General features: G+C 45.3%; 1 protein-coding gene across 1 annotated transcript; it reads right to left on the reverse strand.

Annotated features, from left to right (window-relative positions):
• Positions 1-19,925: 19,925 nt before the first annotated feature.
• Positions 19,926-22,524, reverse strand: LOC109750960 (small ribosomal subunit protein uS4y). Its single transcript, XM_020309875.3, has 3 exons — positions 22,351-22,524; positions 21,001-21,382; positions 19,926-20,297 (listed from the first exon to the last, which is right to left on the reverse strand). The coding sequence occupies exons 1-3, from the start codon at positions 22,376-22,378 to the stop codon at positions 20,120-20,122; spliced, it is 588 nt and encodes a 195-aa protein (XP_020165464.1). The 5' UTR covers positions 22,379-22,524; the 3' UTR covers positions 19,926-20,119.
• Between the last annotated feature and the right edge of the window lie 759 nt (positions 22,525-23,283).

Raw genomic sequence — 23,283 nt, forward strand, 5'->3', positions numbered from 1 at the left:
GCATCCTAGTGAGGACCGAATTAATCAAAATTAATCGCCCTCCATATGACATGAGCTTCCCTTTCCAACAGCTCAGTTTCTTCTCGAAACGATCCTCGATGCATTTCCACTCTTTGCTAGTCAGCTTACGATGATGGATGGGTATACCTAAATACGTGAATGGTAACGTGCCCAACTCACATCCGAAACAATTGTTTATACGCCTCCTGGTCATCATTAGCTCTTCCAAAACAGAACAATTCGCTCTTGTGGAAGTTAATTTTGAGCCCGGACAATTGTTCAAATAAGCATAGCAGAAGCTTCATGTTTCTCGCTTTCGCCAAGTCGTGCTCCATGAAGATGATAGTATCATCAGCATACTGAAGGATGGAGATACCGCCATCAACTAAATGCGGAACCAGGCCACCTACCTGCCCCGCATCCTTAGCCCGTCCTATTAAAATAGTCAGCATATCAACCACTATGTTGAATAGGATCGGTGACATGGGATCTCCTTGCCTTAACCCTTTGTGAGTCTGGAAATAGTGACATATATCGTCATTCACTTTAATCCCAACACTCCCTTTTTGCGTAAAGGATTCAATCTGGTTTCTCCAGGCCGTGTCAAATCCTTTCATACGCAGAGCCTGTTGAAGGAAAGGCCATTTAACTTTATCGTATGCTTTTCCAAAATCCACTTTAAAAACATGCCATCTAGTTTTTTTGAGTGAATCTCATGGAGCATTTCATGCAAGACGACAACCCCCTTCAAGGATATTTCTATCTGGCATGAAAGCAGTCTGGGACGGTTGCACAACTGAATGCGCAATCTGCGTAAGTCTGTTCATCCCAACCTTGGTGAATATTTTGAAACTGACATTAAGCAGACATATAGGCCTGAACTGCTCAATGCGAACGGCCTCTGTCTTCTTAGGAAGAAGAGTTATCGTTCCAAAATTCAGCTTAAACAAATGAAGATGACCATTAAAAACTGATGAAACATTGGCATCAGGTCTCCCTTAATGAAGTGCCAACACTTTTTATAAAACTCCGCCGGAAATCCATCCGGTCCTGGAGCCTTATTATTTTCCATTTGTGCGATGGCCTCAAACACCTCTTTCTCCGTAAAGGGAGCAGTCAAAATCTCATTCTCGACAGTCTCAAGTTGAGGAACATCCTCAACCCTTGACTCATCCAAAGACACAAAATTCTCTTCCGGAGGTCCAAACAACTGCTTATAATAGTTGGTAATGTAAACTTTCAGGTTCTCTTGACCAACTATCGTTCCTTCGTCTTGTTCTAATTGGAAAATTCTCTTCTTACGATGCTTCCCATTAGCAATCATGTGAAAGAATTGAGTATTATCCTCGCCTTGGACGATTTTGCGAACCTTAGCGCGCAATGCCCACTTCAATTCCTCCTCACGGAGAAGCTCTTTCAGCCGCAACTCAGCCTCCATCTTAGTTTCCAGCTCACTAGTACCTAAGATAGAAGTTTCAGCTTTTACTTCAAGGGTCTGGATAAGTAGAAGGAGTCGCTCCTTCTCCGCCTTATATATCCCATGCGTATGCTTAGCCCATCCACGAAGGAACCTTCGAAGATGACGAATCTTGCATTGCCATCTCTCAATGGGTGACCTTCCTCCTGAGTCTTTAGCCCACTCTCTAGCTAACAACTCGAGGAAACCTTCTCTTTCAAACCAAGCAAGTTCAAATGAGAAAATATTCTTGTTACCCACATGAGTTTGAGCTCCCGAGTCAACTAGTAGCGGCGTGTGATCCGAGATCCCTCGAGTCAACGCCTGCATTGTTACCAGGGAAACTTCTAATCCCATTCGAAACTAGCTAAAACTCGGTCAAGCTTCTCAAAAGTCGGTGCCGATAACGAGTTAGCCCAAGTGAATTTCCTACCCGAGAGCTCTATCTCTCCGAGATCCAAGCTTTCAATGATAGTATTGAACATAAACGACCATCTGCCGTCAAAATTCTCATTATTCTTTTCCTCCCTTCTTCGAATAATGTTGAAATCACCCCCCACTAAAACAGGGAGCTGCTCATTACCGCAGACATGGACCAGATCGGCCAAGAAATCTGGCTTGAGTTCTGGTTGCGCGGCTCCGTAAACCGCGAACAAAGCCCAATCAAATCCATCGGGCTTAGTTCTGACCCAAAACTTTACCGCAAACTCTCCCAAAACTACACTCCGAACTTCCAAAGTTTCACACTTAACCCCAAGTAAAATCCCACCGGATCTTCCTCGAGGGGGGAGGCAATGCCAGTCGAAATCTACCCCCCCCCCCCCAGATAAAGTACTAAGAAAATGTGGAGTGAAGTTGCCTCTTCCAGTTTCAGACAGAGCAATAAAGTCCAAATGATGTTCAAGAGAAGCATCCGCTAGAAACCTTCTTTTAGCCAAGTCTTTAAGACCTCTGCTATTCCAGAAAATGCCTCTCATATTTCATCATGAAATTTTTTAGAGGTACGGATCCTAGCACTTCTACGCACAGCCGAAACCGGATAAACCTTCCGTTTCCAAGTTCGTTTAGGCTTAATGTGATCATCAGATCGGACACCACACTCGGGCTCTGCCGCAATCACCAAAGACTCATCTACATGGTTAGAGATCTCAGGGTAGGCATACCCCTCCTCCTCCTCCGTCTCCGGTACCGCAGGGTCAAGATCGGCACACAAACCATCAAGAACCCTAACCCCAAGCGCATCAATCTCTGACTCATTCATAGGCTTAACGGCAGCTATGTGACGAATCATTTCTAACGCTCGTTCAGCTTCCAAATCAAGAATGTCATTAACAGACCTAGATATCTCTATATCATTATTACCAGGTGATACTCCTAGTTGGTTTGCATTGGGAACAATCTCATCATTGGTGAAATGCAAAATTGAATTCGAATTAATAACAGACATACCAGTGGAGATCTCGACGTCACGCAGCTTGGCCGCCCTCATAGCACACCTCAGTTGCATGTCATCAACGTCCGGCTGCTCCTGCAGCCTCCCGCTGATCTGCCTCCCCTCAGAGACAGGATCCGGGATCCCACCAAAGGCGACGACCTCCTCGCGTGAAGCTCTGCTAGGGGAAAGGCCTCCTGCCCATCCCCCAACAGCGGTGACCTCGGCTGGGACGACCGGCGCAGCACCACAGGACGACGCCAACTCCCGCGGCCTGTCCACGGAAGTCCCACCGGCAGCCGAGACCGGCGAGACCAGCCTAGGGCGATCCGGGGAGTGTGGTGATACGGCCACTCCACCTGACCCGCCCTCCAAGGCCGAACGCGTCCTAGCCAGAGGGGATACGGCGGCCTCCTGCACGCCCACCCCTCCACAAGCAGCCGGCCTCAAGGGAGGGAACGCCGAGCGTCGGCGCCGACGGTGACGGCAACTCAGAGCGCCGGGCCTCCTGCCCGACACCTCCAACCGAAACCACCGTCGCAGCCACCTCCACCGTAGCCGGAGGAAAGGTAAGAGAAGAGGGAGGGGCCTCCTGCCCCTCGGCACCTCCCACCTCAACAGGCTTCGTCACGCACGGACTCGCCACAGGGCTCACGGTATCAACTCGGTCACCCCAAAGCCTAGGCGGAGCCGAGAACGCCCCCAAGGAACCAAGCTGCAAGGTGCTCGTCGGGACCGCACCAGTTGACCCAACAGGAGTAGTGTCACCAGAATCAGACGGACCAGAAGGCCCCTTGGCCTTATCATCATCACTCTTAGCAGTATCATCCTGGTGTCGGGGAACGTAGCAGAAATTCAAAATTTTCTACGCATCACCAAGATCAATCTATGGAGTTTACTAGCAACGAGAGGGAAGGAGTGCATCTACATACCCTTGTAGATCGCGAGCGGAAGCGTTCAAGAGAACGAGGTTGATGGAGTCGTACTCGTCATGATCCAAATCACCGATGATCCTAGCGCCGAACGGACGGCACCTCCGCGTTCAACACACGTACGGAGCAGCGACGTCTCCTCCTTCTTGATCCAGCAAGGGGGAGAGGAGAGGTTGATGGAGATCCAGCAGCACGACGGCGTGGTGGTGGAAGTAGCGGGGATCCCGGTAGGGCTTCGCCAAGCACTAACGAGAGGGAGAGGTGTCACGGGAGGGAGAGGGAGGCGCCAGGGGCTTAGGTTTTGCTGCCCTCCCTTCCCCCCACTATATATAGGGCCAAGGGAGAGGGGGGCGCAGCCTTGGCCCTTCCTCCAAGGAAGGGTGCGGCCAGGGGGGAGTCCTTCCCCCCCAAGGCACCTCGGAGGTGCCTTCCCCCTTTAGGACTCTCCCTTTTCCTTATCTCTTGGCGCATGGGCCTCTTGGGGCTGGTGCCCTTGGCCCATATAGGCCAAGGCGCACCCCCTACAGCCCATGTGGCCCCCTGGGGCTGGTGGACCCCCTTGGTGGACCCCCGGACCCCTTTCGGCACTCCCGATACAATACCGATAAAGTGCGAAACTTTTCCGGCGACCAAAATACGACTTCCCATATATAAATCTTTACCTCCGGACCATTCCGGAACTCCTCGTGACGTCCGAGATCTCATCCGGGACTCCGAACAACTTTCGGGTTACCGCATACTAATATCTCTATAACCCTAGCGTCACCGAACCTTAAGTGTGTAGACCCTACGGGTTCGGGAGACACGCAGACATGACCGAGACGACTCTCCGGTCAATAACCAACAGCGGGATCTGGATACCCATGTTGGCTCCCACATGCTCCTCGATGATCTCATCGGATGAACCACGATATCGAGGATTCAATCAATCCCGTATACAATTCCCTTTGTCTATCGGTATGTTACTTGCCCGAGATTCGATCGTCGGTATCCCGATACCTTGTTCAATCTCGTTACCGGCAAGTCTCTTTACTCGTTCCGTAACACATCATCCCGTGATCAACTCCTTGGTCACATTGTGCACATTATGATGATGTCCTACCGAGTGGGCCCAGAGATACCTCTCCGTTTACACGGAGTGACAAATCCCAGTCTCGATTCGTGCCAACCCAACAGACACTTTCGGAGATACCTGTAGTGCACCTTTATAGCCACCCAGTTAAGTTGTGACGTTTGGTACACCCAAAGCATTCCTACGGTATCCGGGAGTTGCACAATCTCATGGTCTAAGGAAATGATACTTGACATTAGAAAAGCTCTTAGCAAACGAACTACACGATCTTGTGCTAGGCTTAGGATTGGGTCTTGTCCATCACATCATTCTCCTAATGATGTGATCCCGTTATCAACGACATCCAATGTCCATGGTCAGGAAACCGTAACCATCTATTGATCAACGAGCTAGTCAACTAGAGGCTTACTAGGGACATGGTGTTGTCTATGTATCCACACATGTATCTGAGTTTCCTATCAATACAATTCTAGCATGGATAATAAACGATTATCATGAATAAGGAAATATAATAATAACCAATTTATTATTCCCTCTAGGGCATATTTCCAACAGTCTCCCACTTGCACTAGAGTCAATAATCTAGTTCACATCACCATGTGATTAACACTCACTGGTCACATCACCATGTGACCAACATCTAAAGAGTTTACTAGAGTCAACAATCTAGTTCACATCACTATGTGATTAACACTCAATGTGTTGTGGTTTGATCATGTTATGCTTGTGAGAGAGGTTATTAGTCAACGGGTCTGAACCTTTTAGAACCGTGTGCTTTACGAATATCTATGTCATCTTGTGGATGCTACCACGCGCTATTTGGAGCCATTTCAAATAATTGCTCTACTATATGAATTCGGTTTACTACTCAGAGTCATCCGGATTAGTGTCAAAGTTCGCATCGACGTAACTCTTTACGACGAACTCCTTTTCACCTCCATAATTGAGAAAATCCTTAGTTCACTAGATACTAAGGATAAGTTCGACCGCTGTCATGTGATCCATTCCCGGATCACTATTGTACCCCTTGACCAACTCATGGCAAGGCACACTTCATGTGCGGTACACAGCATAGCATACTGTAGAGCCTACGTCTGAAGCATAGGGGACGACCTTCGTCCTTTCTCTCTCTTCTGCTGTGTTCAGGTCTTGAGTCTTACTCAATACTCACTCCTTGTAACACAGCCAAGAACTCCTTCTTTGCTGATCTATTTTGAACTCTTTCAAAATCATGTCAAGGTGTGCGTTCTTTGAAAGTATCATCAGGCGTCTTGATCTATCTTTATAGATCTTGATGCCCAATATGTAAGCAGCTTTATCCAGGTCTTCCTTTGAAAATCTCCTTTCAAACAACCCTTTATGCTTTCCAGAAATATTACATCATTTCGGATCAACAATATGTCATTCACATATACTTATCAGAAATGTTGTAGCGCTCCCACTCACTTTATTGTAAATACATGTTTCTAACAAACTTTGTATAAACCCAAAAACTTTGATCACTCCATCAAAGCGTATATTCTGACTCCGAGATGCTTGCTCTAGTCCATGGAAGGATCGCTGGAGCTAGCATACCTTTTAGCATCCTTAGGATCGACAAAACCTTTCTGATTGTATCACATACAACCTTTCCTTACGAAAACTGGTAAGGAAACTTGTTTTGACATCCATCTGCCAGATTTCATAAATGCAGCTAATGCTAACATGATTCCGACGGACTTAAGCATCGCTACGGATGAGAAAATCTCATCGTAGTCAACTCCTTGAACTTGTGAAAATACTCTTTGCCACAAGTCGAGCTTCATAGACGGTAACATTACCGTCCACGTCTGTCTTCTTCTCAAAGTTCCATTTATCTCGGATTTCATGGCTTCTAACCATTTGTCGGAATATGGGCCCACCATCGCTTCTCCATAGCTCATAGGTTCATCGTTGTCCAACAACATGACTTCCAAGAAAGGATCACGTACTACTCTGAAGTATTACGCATCCTCGTCGTCCTACGAGGTTTGGTAGTGACTTGATCCGAAGTTTCATGATCACTATCATAAGCTTCCACTTCAATTGGTGTAGGTGCCACAGGAACAACTTCCTGTGCCCTGCTACACACTAGTTGAAGTGACGGTTCAATAACCTTATCAAGTCTCCACTATCCTCCCACTCAATTCTTTCGAGAGAAACTTTTCCTCGAGAAAGGACTCGTTTCTAGAAGCAATTACTTTTGCTTCCAGATCTGAAATAGGAGGTATACCCAACTGTTTTGGGTATTCTTATGAAGATGTATTTATCCTCTTTGGGTTCGAGCTTATCAGCCTGAAACTTTTTCACATAAGCATCGCAGCCCCAAATTTTTAAGAAACGACAACTTAGGTTTCTCTAAACGGTGTCGTCTCAACGGAATTGCGTGGTGCCCTATTTAAAGTGAATGTGGTTGTCTCTAATGCCTAACCCATAAACGATAGTGGTAATTCGATAAGAAACATCATGGTATGCACCATATCCAATAGGGTGCAGCTATGATGTCCGGACACACCATCACACTATGGTGTTCCAGGTGGTATTAATTGTGAAACACTTTCCACAATGTCTTAGTTGTGTGCCAAACTCGTAACTCGGATACTCATCTCTATGATCATATCACAGACATTTTATCCTCTTGTCACGACGATCTTCAACTTCACTCTGAAATTACTTGAACCTTTCAATAATCCAGACTTGTGTTTCATCAAGTAAATACACTCAGCATCTACTCAAATCATCTGTGAAGTAAGAACTTAATGATATCCACTGCATGCCTCAGCACTCATTGGACTGCACACATCAAAATGTATTACTTCCAAAAAGTTGCTCTCTTGTTCCATCTTACTGAAAACGAGGACTTTCAGTCATCTTGCCCATGTGGTATGATTTGCATGTCTCAAGTGATTCAAAATCAAGTGAGTCCAAACGATCCATCTGCATGGAGTTTCTTCATGCACATATACCAATAGACATGGTTCGCATGTCTCAATCTTTTCAAAAACGAGTGAGTCCAAAGATCCATCTACATGGAGCTTCTTCATGCGTTCTATACCAATATGACTCAAATGGCAGTGCCACAAGTATGTGGAACTATCATTACTATTTTATATCTTTTGGCACGAACATGTGTATCACTACGATCGAGATTCATTTTAGGTGCAAGACCATTGAAGGTATTATTCAAATAAACAGAGTAACTATTATTCTCCTTAAATGAATAACCGTATTGCGATAAACATAATCCAATCATGCTCAATGCAAACACCAAATCTCGATGGTAGAGGGAGCATGCGATGCTTGATCACATCAACCTCGGAAACACTTCCAACACATATCGTCATCTCACCTTTAGCCAGTCTCCATTTATTCCGAAGCTTTTATTTCGAGTTACTAACACTTAGCAACCGAACCGGTATCCAATGCCCTGGTGCTGCTAGGAGTACTAGTAAAGTACACATTCATATAATGTATATCCAATATACTTCTGTCGACCTTGCCTGCCTTCTCATCTACCAAGTATCTAGGGTAGTACTGCTTCAGTGACCGTTCCCCTCATTACAGAAGCACTTAGTCTCGGGTTTGGGTTCAACCTTGGGATTCTTCACTAGAGCAGCAAATGACTTGCTGTTTCATGAAGTATCCCTTTTGCCCTTGCCCTTCTTAAACTAGTGGTTTTACTAACCATCAACAATTGATGCTCCTTCTTGATTTCTACTTTCGCGGTGTCAAACATCGCGAGTTGCTCAAGGATCATCATATCTATCCCTGATATGTTATAGCTCATCACGAAGCTCTAATAGCTTGGTGGCAGTGACTATGGAGAACCATCACTATCTCATCTAGAAGTCTGACTCCCACTCGATTCAAGCGATTGTTGTACTCAGACAATCTGAGCACATGCTCAACGATTGAGCTTTTCTCCCTTAGTTTGCAGGCTTAAGAAACTTGTCAGAGGTCTCATACCTCTTGACGTGGGCACTAGTCTGAAATCCCAATTTCAGTCTTCGGAACATCTCATATGTTCTGCGACGTTTCACAAACGTCTTTGGTGCCACAATTCTAAACCATTAGCATTACTCACTGAACTATCACATAGTCATCAAAACGTGTATGTCAGATGTTTCGCAACATCTATAGACGACGCTGAGGTTCAGCACACCGAGCAGTGCATTAAGGACATAAGCCTTCTGTGCAGCAATGAGGACAGTCCTCAGTTTACGGACCCAGTCCGCATAATTGCTACTACCAACTTTCAACTAAAATTTCTCTAGGAACGTATCTTAACCAGTAGAACTAAAGCGTATGACATAATTTGCAAAGACCTTTTGACTATGTTCATGATAATGAAGTTCATCTGATTATTGAACTCCCACTCAGATAGACATCCCTCTAGTCATCTAAGTGATACATGATCCGAGTCAAACTAGGCCGTGTCCGATCATCACGTGAGACGGACTAGTCATCATCGGTGAACATCTCCATGTTGATCGTATCTACTATACGACTCATGTTCGACCTTTCGGTCTCTTGTGTTCCGAGGCAATGTCTGTACATGCTAGGCTCGTCAAGTCAACCTAAGTGTTTCGCATGTGTTCCGAGGCCATGTCTGTACATGCTAGGCTCGTCAACACCCGTTGTATTCGAACGTTAGAATCTATCACACCCGATCATCACGTGGTGCTTCGAAACAACGAACCTTCGCAACGGTGCACAGTTAGGGGGAACACGTCTCTTGAAATTTTAGTGAGGGATCATCTTATTTAAGCTACCGTCGTTCTAAGCAAATAAGATGCATAACATGATAAACATCACATGCAATCAAATAGTGACATGATATGGCCAATATCATTTTGCTCCTTTGATCTCCATCTTCGGGGCACCATGATCATCTTTGTCACCGGCATGACACCATGATCTCCATCATCATGATCTCCATCATTGTGTCTTCATGAAGTTTTCACGCCAACGATTACTTCTACTTCTATGGCTAACGCGCTTAGCAATAAAGTAAAGTAATTTACATGGCGTTATTCAATGACACGCAGGTCATACAAAAAATAAAGACAACTCCTATGGCTCCTGCCGGTTGTCATACTCATCGACATGCAAGTCGTGATTCCTATTACAAGAATATGATCAATCTCATACATCACATATATCATTCATCACATCTTCTGGCCATATCACATCACATAGCACATGCTGCAAAAATAAGTTAGACGTCCTCTAATTGTTGTTGCAAGTTTTTTACGTGGCTTGTATAGGTTTCTAGCAAGAACGTTTCTTACCTACGTAAAACCACAACGTGATATGCCAATTTCTATTTACCCTTCATAAGGACCCTTTTCATCGAATCCGTTCCGACTAAAGTGGGAGAGACATACACCCGCTAGCCACCTTATGCAACTAGTGCATGTCAGTCGGTGGAACCTGTCTCACGTAAGCGTACGTGTAAGGTCGGTCCGGGCCGCTTCATCCCACAATGCCGCCGAAACAAGATAAGACTAGTAGCGGCAAGAAGAATTGGCAACATCTACGCCCACAACTACTTTGTGTTCTACTCGTGCATAGAAACTACGCATAAACCTGGCTCTGATACCACTGTCGGGGAACGTAGCAGAAATTCAAAATTTTCTATGCATCACCAAGATCAATCTATGGAGTTTACTAGCAACGAGAGGGAAGGAGTGCATCTACATACCCTTGTAGATCGCGAGCGGAAGCGTTCAAGAGAACGGGGTTGATGGAGTCGTACTCGTCGTGATCCAAATCACCGATGATCCTAGCGCCGAACGGACGGCACCTCCGCGTTCAACACACGTACGGAGCAGCGACGTCTCCTCCTTCTTGATCCAGCAAGGGGGGAGGAGAGGTTGATGGAGATCCAGCAGCACGACGGCGTGGTGGTGGAAGTAGCGGGGATCCCGGTAGGGCTTCGCCAAGCACTAACGGGAGGGAGAGATGTCACGGGAGGGAGAGGGAGGCGCCAGGGGCTTCGGTTTTGCTGCCCTCCCTTCCCCCCACTATATATAGGGCCAAGGGAGAGGGGGGCGCAGCCTTGGCCCTTCCTCCAAGGAAGGGTGCGGCCAGGGGGGGAGTCCTTCCCCCCCAAGGCACCTCGGAGGTGCCTTCCCCCTTTAGGACTCTCCCTTTTCCTTATCTCTTGGCGCATGGGCCTCTTGGGGGCTGGTGCCCTTGGCCCATATAGGCCAAGGTGCACCCCCTACAACCCATGTGGCCCCCCGGGGCTGGTGGACCCCCTTGGTGGACCCCCGGACCCCTTTCGGCACTCCCGATACAATACCGATAAAGTGCGAAACTTTTCCGGCGACCAAAATAAGACTTCCGATGTATAAATCTTTACCTCCGGACCATTCCGGAACTCCTCGTGACGTCCGGGATCTCATCCGGGACTCCGAACAACTTTCGGGTTACCGCATACTAATATCTCTATAACCCTAGCGTCACCGAACCTTAAGTGTGTAGACCCTACGGGTTCGGGAGACACGCAGACATGACCGAGACGACTCTCCGGTCAATAACCAACAGCGGGATCTGGATACCCATGTTGGCTCCCACATGCTCCTCGATGATCTCATCAGATGAACCACGATATCGAGGATTCAATCAATCCCGTATACAATTCCCTTTGTCTATCGGTATGTTACTTGCCCGAGATTCGATCGTCGGTATCCCGATACCTTGTTCAATCTCGTTACCGGCAAGTCTCTTTACTCGTTCCGTAACACATCATCCCGTGATCAACTCCTTGGTCACATTGTGCACATTATGATGATGTCCTACCGAGTGGGCCCAGAGATACCTCTCCGTTTACACGGAGTGACAAATCCCAGTCTCGATTCGTGCCAACCCAACAGACACTTTCGGAGATACCTGTAGTGCACCTTTATAGCCACCCAGTTAAGTTGTGACGTTTGGTACACCCAAAGCATTCCTACGGTATCCGGGAGTTGCACAATCTCATAGTCTAAGGAAATGATACTTGACATTAGAAAATCTCTTAGCAAACGAACTACATGATCTTGTGCTAGGCTTAGGATTGGGTCTTGTCCATCACATCATTCTCCTAATGATGTGATCCCGTTATCAACGACATCCAATGTCCATGGTCAGGAAACCGTAACCATCTATTGATCAACGAGCTAGTCAACTAGAGGCTTACTAGGGACATGGTGTTGTCTATGTATCCACACATGTATCTGAGTTTCCTATCAATACAATTCTAGCATGGATAATAAACGATTATCATGAATAAGGAAATATAATAATAACCAATTTATTATTGCCTCTAGGGCATATTTCCAACACCTGGTTCCCCGGAGCACCTCCTCCCTCAGAGGTGTCCATGGGGTTATCATCCTCAAACTCACTGAAAAGGTTAGGATCCTCATACTCAACATCCAACTGATACAGAACGCCTTCATATCTCCAAGGCACCACGTCTGGCAGGAACTCAATGTTAGCAACACTGACAAGTAGACGCGCCACCCCGTGAGCACGTGTGAACTGCATATCCACCTGCTCAGTCTTGCCAATCAACGAACCCAGGCTCCACGTCACCAAAAAGCTGTCAGTGGCTCAGATGGCGCCCCAGAGAAATGAACCCAAATCTGAGTTAACGGCGTGCCCTGCGGCTCCTTCTTTTTCCACTCATCAAACTGCAACACAAAACTAGTGCCCGTGACCCTGCTCATACCGAACTTGAGGATTCTCAACTGATCCTCCTTAGACGGGAAATCTACTTTATAAGTTATATCTGTGAGCTTGAGCAACGACCACTGAAAATTACCCGGAGCGAGCTCCCTAAACTGCTGAATGATCTGCGCCTCGGTCAACGGTCCATGAACCACCTTCACCACACCGGGGAAGGAGGTCTCCACCGCGGGTGTCAAGGGTTCCACACTAGGAGACTCGAAAAACATCAACTCCGAGCAGCAAACCCCGTATATCTGAACGGAAGATTTAGGCCCCAACATAAGAGGACACTCGGCAGCTGAATGTTTAGGTTTCCGGCACAAGTCACATAACTCCGCAGTGCATTCAACCATAAAGTGTCCCGGTTCACCACAATGGAAACAGGTTAGCTTCTTCTTTTTAGCCGCCCACTTGGACACCTTGTCAACCTCGGACTTCTCTGTACCTTGCTCAGAAACAGAGTCTCTAGTCTGCATGGGCTCCGGCAACGTGACTGCAGCCAGTGCCTGAACCGTCTCCACCGCCACCTGCGGTAAAGCCGATCCACCGTCAGCCACCTCCGGCTCGGCAGAAGTCTTCGGGTGCTTTGGCGGAAAGTGACGCCGGTTCCCGCCCCGACCTCCGCGGAAACGACCCCAGAAAGAGCGGTTATTAGGGCCAGCCGCACCCTCCACAAAGTTGCCGGGCGGCCCTTGAAAACCCTGGTTGGCATTGCCTTTGTCCACCCAAGTATAGCCACGGCCACCTCCGGTAGACGAAGAGCCCCGATGCAGACCAGAACCATAAGCATCATATCCACCATCGCCCCACTGGCCACGCGGAGGGTTACGATCATCGCCCGCAGATGCACCCGTCCCGCGGCCGATCGAGCCTTGGCCCGAGGCACTGCTACCACCCGCCATCTGCCTCGGCCATGGCCGTTGGGGCGGCGGCGGCTCGGCCCTAGGTGGCGGCGGCGTGGCTGCCCTAGGCTGGAGTTGTGGAGGCGCAACCCTTAGCGGCTGGGGAAGGGCCGCCCTAGCCGGAGGCGGAGGAGGCGCCGCCCGAGGCGGCGGCGGAACCACCCGAGACGGAGGCGCCACCCGAGGCGGCGGCGGAGCCCCCCGAGGTGGAGGCGCCGGGCGGCGCGGGAGCCGGCGCGGCAGCAGCCGCAGCCTGAGCAGCGGAGACCCCCGCGGCCCGGTCGGGTTCCTCACCACCGGAACGACCCGCGGCGGAGGTGGTTTTGGCGGCATCGCAGCCGGACAAAGTCCAGGTGGCAGGCGGCGGCCAACGCCGGCGATCCCCGGAGCAAGACGGGGCAAGGACGCGGACGGAAAACCAAGCCTCCCGCGGCGGCGAACCCTAGCATGAAGGGGGTGAGAGGAGGAGGGAGAACGTGCATGCGGGGGCGACCGACCCGAGGCCACCACATGCACGTCGCCCACACCCACCTCAACGTAGGCCTGGCTAGCCCCCTGGGCCTCTAGCCCAGTACTAGCCAAACCCACATCGCCATCGCTTGCTTGCGGCCCAACTATGCCCAAAAGCGAATTCAAACGCGCCGATCTAGCCGCCCGAATATCACGCATACCGGTCACCACCGGCAATTGCTGCGACACCATCCGACCACCCTTCTTCTTTCTCCTAGTCACTCTCGTCCAGCACTCGGGACGAAAAAAGTCAGACAAGGTGATAGCCGGCGGCCCCTCCTTCGGCAACGGACCACTCCATGGTTTCACTTTCGACTTCTGCGAAGGAACCGGAGTACCGAGCGATAACGATTTCTTGCAACTCACCACAGGTTTAGTCACAGGGATAGATGTTACCAGGCCACTCGTAGATGGCGGCCGAACTGTCGGTTCCGGCGGATCCACCTGTGCATACGTGAGTTCGCTGGGATGTAGCCAAGTTATTCGTGTGTATGAAATTCATGTGTTCAGTGCATAATCTTCAACATTATTATCTGAAGTACTTTCAAGTTTAATTCTATAAATTTAATGCTATAACAGTTTGGCCAAGCATTAGACTACTCTAATCAAGGGCTAGCATTAGCATGGGACTAATGGAATCGATCGACCAAACTAGACTATACACATATATTCATGGAGTTCACCGACGCCGGCGTTAGCGAATGCAACAGAATGGAGCAATCCGAAGCGTCTTGGCGTCCCACCACCGTCGAGACGAGGAGTTGGTCCTGCCGCCCGCGTTGACGTCATGGCCCACGTCCGCCGTCGAAGAGGTGTCCGCCCGGCCAGCAACATGGTGTGCGGCCGCCGTGGTCGAGCAGTCCGACTGGCCGCCGGCGACGAGGTCGTTTGGGCCCGCCATGGTCGAGACGAACAAAAGGAGGACAAGCCTACCCTAACATGGGAGTTGCGTACGTACGCAAGACAACTGCTTAGGATACGTACAGGGTACAGTAGGAATCGGTAGTTCGGAATATAGAAACTGAAGTGGGATTTGTGCTTTCAGATTGGGGAGGCAACGTGGCATTCATCGGAGTGGGTCTTACCAGCTGCTAAATGAGACCCAGTCTCTTAGAATTTATTTCCATTAGTGGCAATGCATGAATGCATCACCAATAAATGATCTAACAACTTTTACATGCATTGATGATTTTTTTAATTCTCGCATGCATCGATTTAACACACCTTAAAATCTGAACATGTGATGGACAACAATTAAACTGAGACTTATAAAATGAAAAAAAAATTAAGATAAGCTATATAAACGGGAAGGAAGGTAGTATATCTCACTTAATGCGAGAGAGCTCTGGAAGTACACTACTAGGCCGGCCTATGCTTGGCGTTTTTTTGTCCGCGCTCGTTCACTCGGAGGTTGGAGGTTGGCTGCGTACGTCGCTCACTTCTTTCGCTTATTTTTCACTTACTTTTACCTTTTTTGGGGTTCTTTTGTTCCTTCACCGTTTTTCTTTATTTTCCTGTTTTTCTTTGTTTCTTTCACAGTTTTATTGATTTTATTTTCTTTTCTCTTTGTTATTCTTTGTTCATTTCTAGGTCTTCATCAGTTTTCTTTGTTTCTTTCTCACTTTACACTGTTTACATTCTTTTGCATTGGTTATTTTAGTTTTCCTTTTTTTGCTTTTCTTTTTTGGCTTTTATTGGGTTTCTGTATTTTTCTTTGTTCCTTTATCGTTTTTGTCGGTTCTTTTTTTTTAACACATGTCAACTTTTTTTCATGATCATTCAACATTATTGTATACATCAGAAACATATTTTATATTCAGATTTAACATTTTCAAATACATCATAAATAATTTTTAAAGCTTATATTTTTTATGTCTATCTTTTTCCATACACATTGTATATTTTTGGCTTATATTATTAAATACATGTTTAACATTTTTAATACAAAACTTGTATTTTAAATACATGGTTACAAAATCAATATCGGGCGAACATTTTTTATGTCAATAAAAAAATCCCACACAATAAAGATTCATTTTATACATCAAGAACATTTTTATATACATGTTTAAAAAATTTTGAATACAGATTTAACTTTATTTAAATATATATTTTGTATCTACTTTTATTTAATATATGTTCTGCATTTTCGGTATACACTAGGAGCATTTTTTTTAAATACATGATCAATATTATTTCATGCACATTGTGTTTTTTTGTATATATTTTTCATAACATGGCAAAAAAAAATCTATACATATCTAAAAAAATCAAATGCTTGACTAACATTTTTCAAATACTTTTTCAACATATATGATCAAGAAAATCCATACATATTTTTATAATTTTTTTTGTTTATGTTGTTCATATACATGGGAAATATTTTTCTACACGCATTTAACATATTTTCAAATGCTTGGTTAACATTTTTTTATGTTTTATGTAAGTTTTTCTTATAATATACAGATTTAGAATATTTGGAAGTATTTGCAGAAAGAAAAGAAAAGGAAAACAAAAAAAAACGCAGTGGCCTCCCGCGTGCTGGGCCTGCCCATTTAGGAAAGCGGCATGCCCAAGCCGAGCGAATGTTTACGAGAACTCGACTAGAATCAAGCACGGCCATCAGCGTTTTGGCTAGCCTCCTCCCAAAAAGCGACATTGATTGTCTAACAAAAAACAGTTCAAAACCCCAATAACATTAAAAATTAAAAAACTACGTTGCAAATGCATATTATACATGAAAATTTACATTTGTTGTGCGTGAGAACTAAATCGGCCATATCTTGGACACAAAAAACAAAGAAAATATAACAGTTGTGTTTGAACCTAGATTGCCGTTGTTTCATTAGATTTTCCATTTTTTAGAATACATTGTTTCATTAGATGATGGCAAACAAAAATATTGAAAAATAATTATTATTAAAATAGTCTTATGAAAACGTATTTTCCCATGGGATGTTCAAAAATATAAATCTTCAATGGTACAAAATTATCGCAAATTACCATCATTTGTTCAACGAAATGTGTAAAAAAAGGGAATTTGCCATGGTTTGTAAAACGATTTTGTCATGCTCCAAAAAGAAGTGACCATGTTGCTAAAATTGTTGACCATGGTCCAACACGTAAAAAAGCCATGGTGCAAAAGATAAATGTGCCATGGTAAAAAAATGAAATTTGCCATGGTCTAAAATAAAATTTGCATCACTAGGGTTTGCTCATTTTATTATACCAGAAGTGACATGGACCACCTAACCAATTCGAACATCAAGGCAATAAGCAAGTGACAGTAGGGCCACGGTAGACCATAGGTTACAAATTACCGCCCAAATGTGGGAAGATAGGCAACTCATGTGTGGAAATTTATGAGCGTGACACACTCTACGCATTTGTAGTGTTTATGCAGCTACCTTTGCATTTATTTCATGGCTGGACAGATTGTATCATTTATCATGAACCATGTATTTGTGATGCTTTCATCCTTTTTTTGTTGCAACCTTTAGATGGCTGGACAGATTTTTATCATTTACTATATTGAACCATGTATTTGTCATGCTTTCATCCATTTTATTGCAACCTTTTGATGGCTCGACAAATCATACCATTTATATGTTGAAACCATGCATTTGAGATGCTTTAAACCATTCTTTTGCTATCTTTTGATGGCTAGACAGAAATTGACAGTGTTGAAGTTACCATTCCAAGTGGGAACTCCAAGAAAAGTGGGGTCATTGTATGGACCACTTACATGACCAACACTATGCTAGGTTTTTGGCTGACATTGTTGCTAGGATTCAAGGAGACGCATCATAAACAATGTGTTGCGATTTTCAACGAGCAATTCAAGCTAGTTGTCACCTCTGATGAAGTTAGAAACCATCTCAAGAAGTGGAGGAGGATTTGAGGTAGGGTGGCCGATTTGAAGAATTTAAGTGGAGCTCTATGGATGAAGATACTTGCACAATTAGGCTCAACGAAGAAAATTATGCTGGTCATTGTATGGTAAGCTTAATGATATGAACGATATCATGCCATATTTTGCCTACATTATGCTAATGACTTGCACATTTTTTGTAGGCCCACAAATCGGATGCCCCCTTCTTGAATAGCCCAACTGAGCACTATCATGCCATGGCGACCATTTTGGGGACAACCGCGGCTACGGTGATGAATGCAAAGTCTAGAAATGATCTCCTTTCTATTGACGTCGGTGATGAGGAGAATGGTGAGGTGAACACGTCACCAAATGTTGGTGAGTCTTCTCACCCCGAAGGACCACCGAAAAAGAAGGCTAAGGTAGTGAAAGTTCTTGATGATCCACTAGTTACCACTCTCAAAGATGGGTTCCAAATTGTGACCGAAGCTCTTGTGATGTTTGGTGGAGATGATGATGATATATCTGATGACCTTTGGGATGTAGTCTCCAATTTGTAAGATTTGATGAAGATACTATGCTCCTCTTGTCAACAATCCCAAGATCGCAAGAGCCGTCATGAAACTTTCTGAACCCATTGCGTGAGTAGATATGTGAAGAACTTCTAAGGCCCTCTTTGATTCAAAGCATTTTCATAGGATTTTTAAAGGTTTAGAATCCGTAGGAATTTTTCTGCATTGGTCGTTTGATTCATAGGATTGAATCCTATAGGAATTTCCTATGAATTGATTTCTACTACACTTCGGGTGTGTTCGCTTCACATGATTGCTTACCTTTTCAGAGGAATGCTCATTCCATAGTTTTATTTCCTTCGCTGGCGTTCGGATTAAAGGAATCATCTACAATGTACCTGTGGAAAGATGCATCAATAGTGTCTACTCCCTCCGTCCGGTGAAAAGTGTACGTCTAAAAAATTTAGGACAAATTATGGAGTGGAGTAAAAAATGTATTGGAAAGATGCAAGCCACCATCTCTCTTTCTTTAATTACCCAACCCCAATGAGCTAAGTGCATGTAGAAATTAAGAAGACTGTGTATAGAATGCTATTGATCTTGATTACTGTGTGATGAGAGAAAATACTTTAAAGTGCATTGCAAAGATAGAAGTACACTCTTTTGTGGACAAATTTTAAACCAAAACGTATACTCTTCACCGGACGGAGGGAGTATTTCACAGGAATGCAAAAATCTAGTCTTGCCTTTTTTTTGGGCGGAGGACCGAGGTAACACAGGACAAGACGAATAGAAAAACATTTTTCACATGTGTGTGAGAGTAGACAAACCAGCATGCAGTGATTAGATAGCTCGGTGGCACAATAAATACTCTAATACTACTGCATTAGTAGTACGAGTGTACGACTCATCTCCAATGATTTTCTTTGAACCGAACACATCTCCTTCTCTTATTCCTCTGTTTTTTGCGAACTGCAGGATTACACTGCACAACAATCTCTATTCCTGTACATTTTCATGTTCCTCTGATTTCTTCACCCGTATACCGAACGGGGCCTTCTTAGGAATTTCTAGCATCCACTCCAACCTTTCTGAAGAAATCCTCTGTTTTTGTTTTTTTACTACAATCAAGCAAACTCAAATCCTGTAAAAAATTCAATGGGCAATGTTATAACAATCCTGCATTTCGTTTTTGCAATCCTACGAATAAAAGAAGCCCTAAATAAATTCGATGTGGGTAAATGGCTGTCCAGTATGGTAACTTACATGTATGGATCTAGGGCACGTGGTCACGTTTGGATGTTTTGTATGAACTATGTATAGCTAAAGAGACGTCGAAGAGGAGAGAATATTGATACCCGTTGGAGGAGACAACTCGTGGAAACTAACCAGCAAATAGATCATCATCAAAGTTAATTCGTTTACTCAAAAAGAAAAGTTGATTCCTTTGCGAACTATCAGACAACCACCCCAACAGAAGCAATTGAAGGAGAATTCCATGTCATAGTCAAAAACATTTTTAGATAACTTTCATCACGACCAAATAGCTCCAAACATAAAGAAGTGCATACATGCTAACAACAGTGATAAAGTGACAAAATGACAAGAGGATAACCCATGAAAGTCTCCGGCCTCTCAGCTAAAGTACTCATAACACCAACATTTGATAAATATAAGGTGATAGCTACTAGTTCCTCATTCCTCTTCCTCGTCACCACCTGCATCGCCACCACCACTTGCCTTCTTCTGGTTCTTTCTCTTCACCCGGCCTGCAGGGCCTCCGCCGAATGGACTTGTCAGTGAGAAGTCGATGTGCTTCTCGGATTCAACCCTCACCATGAACGACGGGACATTGACGATCTGCCTGCCAACCCTGCAATATGGTTTCAAGAAAATTATTTTAACACTTCATTCACAAAGTGAACAAGCAGGAACATTCATCAAAGATATCACTTCACAATGAAATCTCAAAGTGAATGCCGCATATAAACCAGACCACAAACAGTATAACACAAGAAGCAAATACTAACAATATTGACATAATCTCAGTTACAGAAAACAGGTTCAACATCTTTGCTTGGTGGGGTATTAGCAAGATATACAACCTACCAATAACATTATGTTGCCACAGATCCAATATTGACGTGGCAATCAGACCATAAACAGGTGCAATGATACAAGATAGGCAGTGCGGTGAATGAAAGTACAGTAGATTTCAAAAAGAACATGCCACAATAAACAGAGTACATCCTGAAAGATGATAAAATTCAGACATGCATGTAACCAGTATCAGGGCAACATGTAATTCAGACATGCATGTAACCAGTATCAGGGCAACATGTAAATCGGACATGCATGTAACCAGTATCAGGGCAACATGTAATTCAGACATGCATGTAACCAGTATCAGGCCAACATGTAATTCATAGATGCATGTAATAACCAGTAACAGACCAGCATCAGGCAACCGATATTAAACAACTAGTGCAAACCATTTAGATTTCTAGATCAACATGCAAATTTATGGAACCATATGCCAAAACATGCATTGCAAGAAAAATATACCAGAAGTATACCTGATGTGGCGTTGCCTGATCAAGACACGGGCATGGTGGATGGATTTTGCCATGCCAGCCTTGAAGACAAGAGTCTGAAGGCGCCTTGCAAGGAAGTTCTCAGCAGTCAGGGCAAGGACGTAATCAAGCTTGTCCTGGCCCTCAGCAAGGAGACCATAGCGGTTCATGCGACGGAGAAGAGCCGCGCCCTCAAAGATACGGCGGGGATTCTTCTCATCCAGTGTGAGCAAGTGTCTTGCCGCATTACGGATCCTGCTCAATGCATACTGAACCCTCCAGAGCTCACGCTTGCACCTCAGTCCATACTCACCAACCAGCTTTAGTTCTGCATCAAGACGCTCCTTCTCATAAGGACGCCTTGGTTTCTTGAATGTCTTACCATCTGCAAGAGAAAACATTTAACTTGTAAATATGGAAACAAGGCAGTAAAAACAGAACAAACATGGGCAATTTGTAGCATAGAGCAAGTGCCAGGTACAAAGTGGGACAACATATGCCACTATGTCCAAGTGCATTAAAAGCAGGCAATTATAATAACACATTGGCAAAAAAGAATATGCAACATCTAGGCTATGGCATACAACATAATCAGGTGGCTCCATTATGAAGCACCACCATCATTTCTGTGACTATTCTATTGGCATGGTATATACCAAATTCAAAGCTCCCACATGAAGGACCAGTAACAGTAGGAAGTGAATAATTTCCACCGTGAAACAGATATAGGTTTAGACTTCACTTCGGCTGGCCTGATACTAAAGTTATCGGTAAACCTGATGGCTATGGACTGCATACCAATATCCCTGAAGCAAGGAACTTGTTTAAATCTGACGAGACTACCAACTGAGCGTAATGAGAGAGCTAACAGTAAACAAATGTCCAGTGCTCAAGTAAGACACACCTTTAATTAGACCTAGGGCGCGGTCCTCATGCCAGGCACGACTCAAATCCAGGTATTCAGAACAAAAGGCATGCCAAAATCTTATGCAAACAAACCTCTCATCCAACAACGGCATCACGCCGACGCAAATCATGCACTCGCTAATCAACCTTCCCCCTCCCCTTACAGCAACTCGGCACGCAAGACATCACGGCTACAAATCGCTGACCTCTCAGCAGCCATGCCCGAAGTAAGACGCCACAGCTAAGAGATCTCAGAGCTCTGCGTTGCGGCAAGCCGCTGCCGTAGCAGGAAGCAGAAGGCTAACCGATAGCAACTTGCTGCAACTAAGCCTATGCGAGCACCACCCCATCAGATCACGGCGAGCACGAAGACACAAATGACTGAATACAATTGAGCAGAGAGCACAAGAGGGTATGGGAGACAGGAGGATCGTGGAGCGGTCTTACAGTTGCGGTAGAAGTTGACGTGCACCATGGCTGGAGCTCTCTCCTCTCTCTCTCCCGCTGCCGCCGCCGCCGCCGCCGCTCTGTGGTCGAGTTGATAGGAGGGAGGAATGGGAGAGGAGAAGAAGGGGTATTTTATACCTGCCAGCAAAACCCTAGCGGGCTGGGGGTATCGAGTATGGGTCGTTCGTTGGGCCCGTTAGTGTCCAATGTGTGTGTGTGTGGGCACGCCCCTGAATAGGCCAGGCCCAGTCAGGCAGCGTAGTTATTTTTGCGTTATAAAAATAGTTCAGTATCCCCTCAAAAAATATAAATACAGACTCAAATAGAATTTTGATGAACCCACTTTGAGGTATCTGATAATTATTATTAAAAATTATATATGATTCTAATGATCTCATTTATGTATATATAAAAATCGCATCCTCTGCTTTTAAATATAACACGTTTTGGCAGTTCAAACATCTTGTAAATACTCGTAGTAAATCCTACCATCCGGTGGTAGGTACCCTCACGTCTCATAGACTGCCATGTCCTGATTGTAATCTACATACATAGAGTATACTAGCAGAAATAATTCTCATGAAATTTTGACATGGATGAGAAAATAAATAAATAAATAAATATTGCATGTGTATGTAAGAGGTGAGGCGGAGCCCTCGAGCCGGTTGCGGCGAGGTTTCACAGATTGTTGTTCACGTGTTGAAGCTCGTGCAGTGTTGTCTGAGCCCGTCGGGTGACGAGGCCGGAGCGACGAGGCCCGCGCGATGAAATCGCGCTGTGAGGCCTTCGCGGTGAGGTCACGCGATGATATTGCACAATGAGGCTAGAGCGGCAAACCAACGATGCGGCATGGGCATGGTCGATTTATCTACAGAAGGTAGTAATGGCAGACGTGGACAATGTTTTGTGATGGTAATATTTATGGATAATTAG

The sequence above is a fragment of the Aegilops tauschii genome, chromosome 5, assembly GCF_002575655.3.
Source record: "Aegilops tauschii subsp. strangulata cultivar AL8/78 chromosome 5, Aet v6.0, whole genome shotgun sequence".
NCBI classification, from domain to species: domain Eukaryota; kingdom Viridiplantae; phylum Streptophyta; class Magnoliopsida; order Poales; family Poaceae; genus Aegilops; species Aegilops tauschii.

Coding starts and splice junctions, on each gene's coding strand:
- LOC109750960 (XM_020309875.3), bottom strand. CDS start 22,378: ATGGTGCACGTCAACTTCTACCGCAACT. Junction 21,383..22,350: donor CGTCAACTTCTACCGCAACT/GTAAGACCGCTC, acceptor TTTCTCTTGCAG/ATGGTAAGACATTCAAGAAA. Junction 20,298..21,000: donor ATCAGGCAACGCCACATCAG/GTATACTTCTGG, acceptor ACCATATTGCAG/GGTTGGCAGGCAGATCGTCA.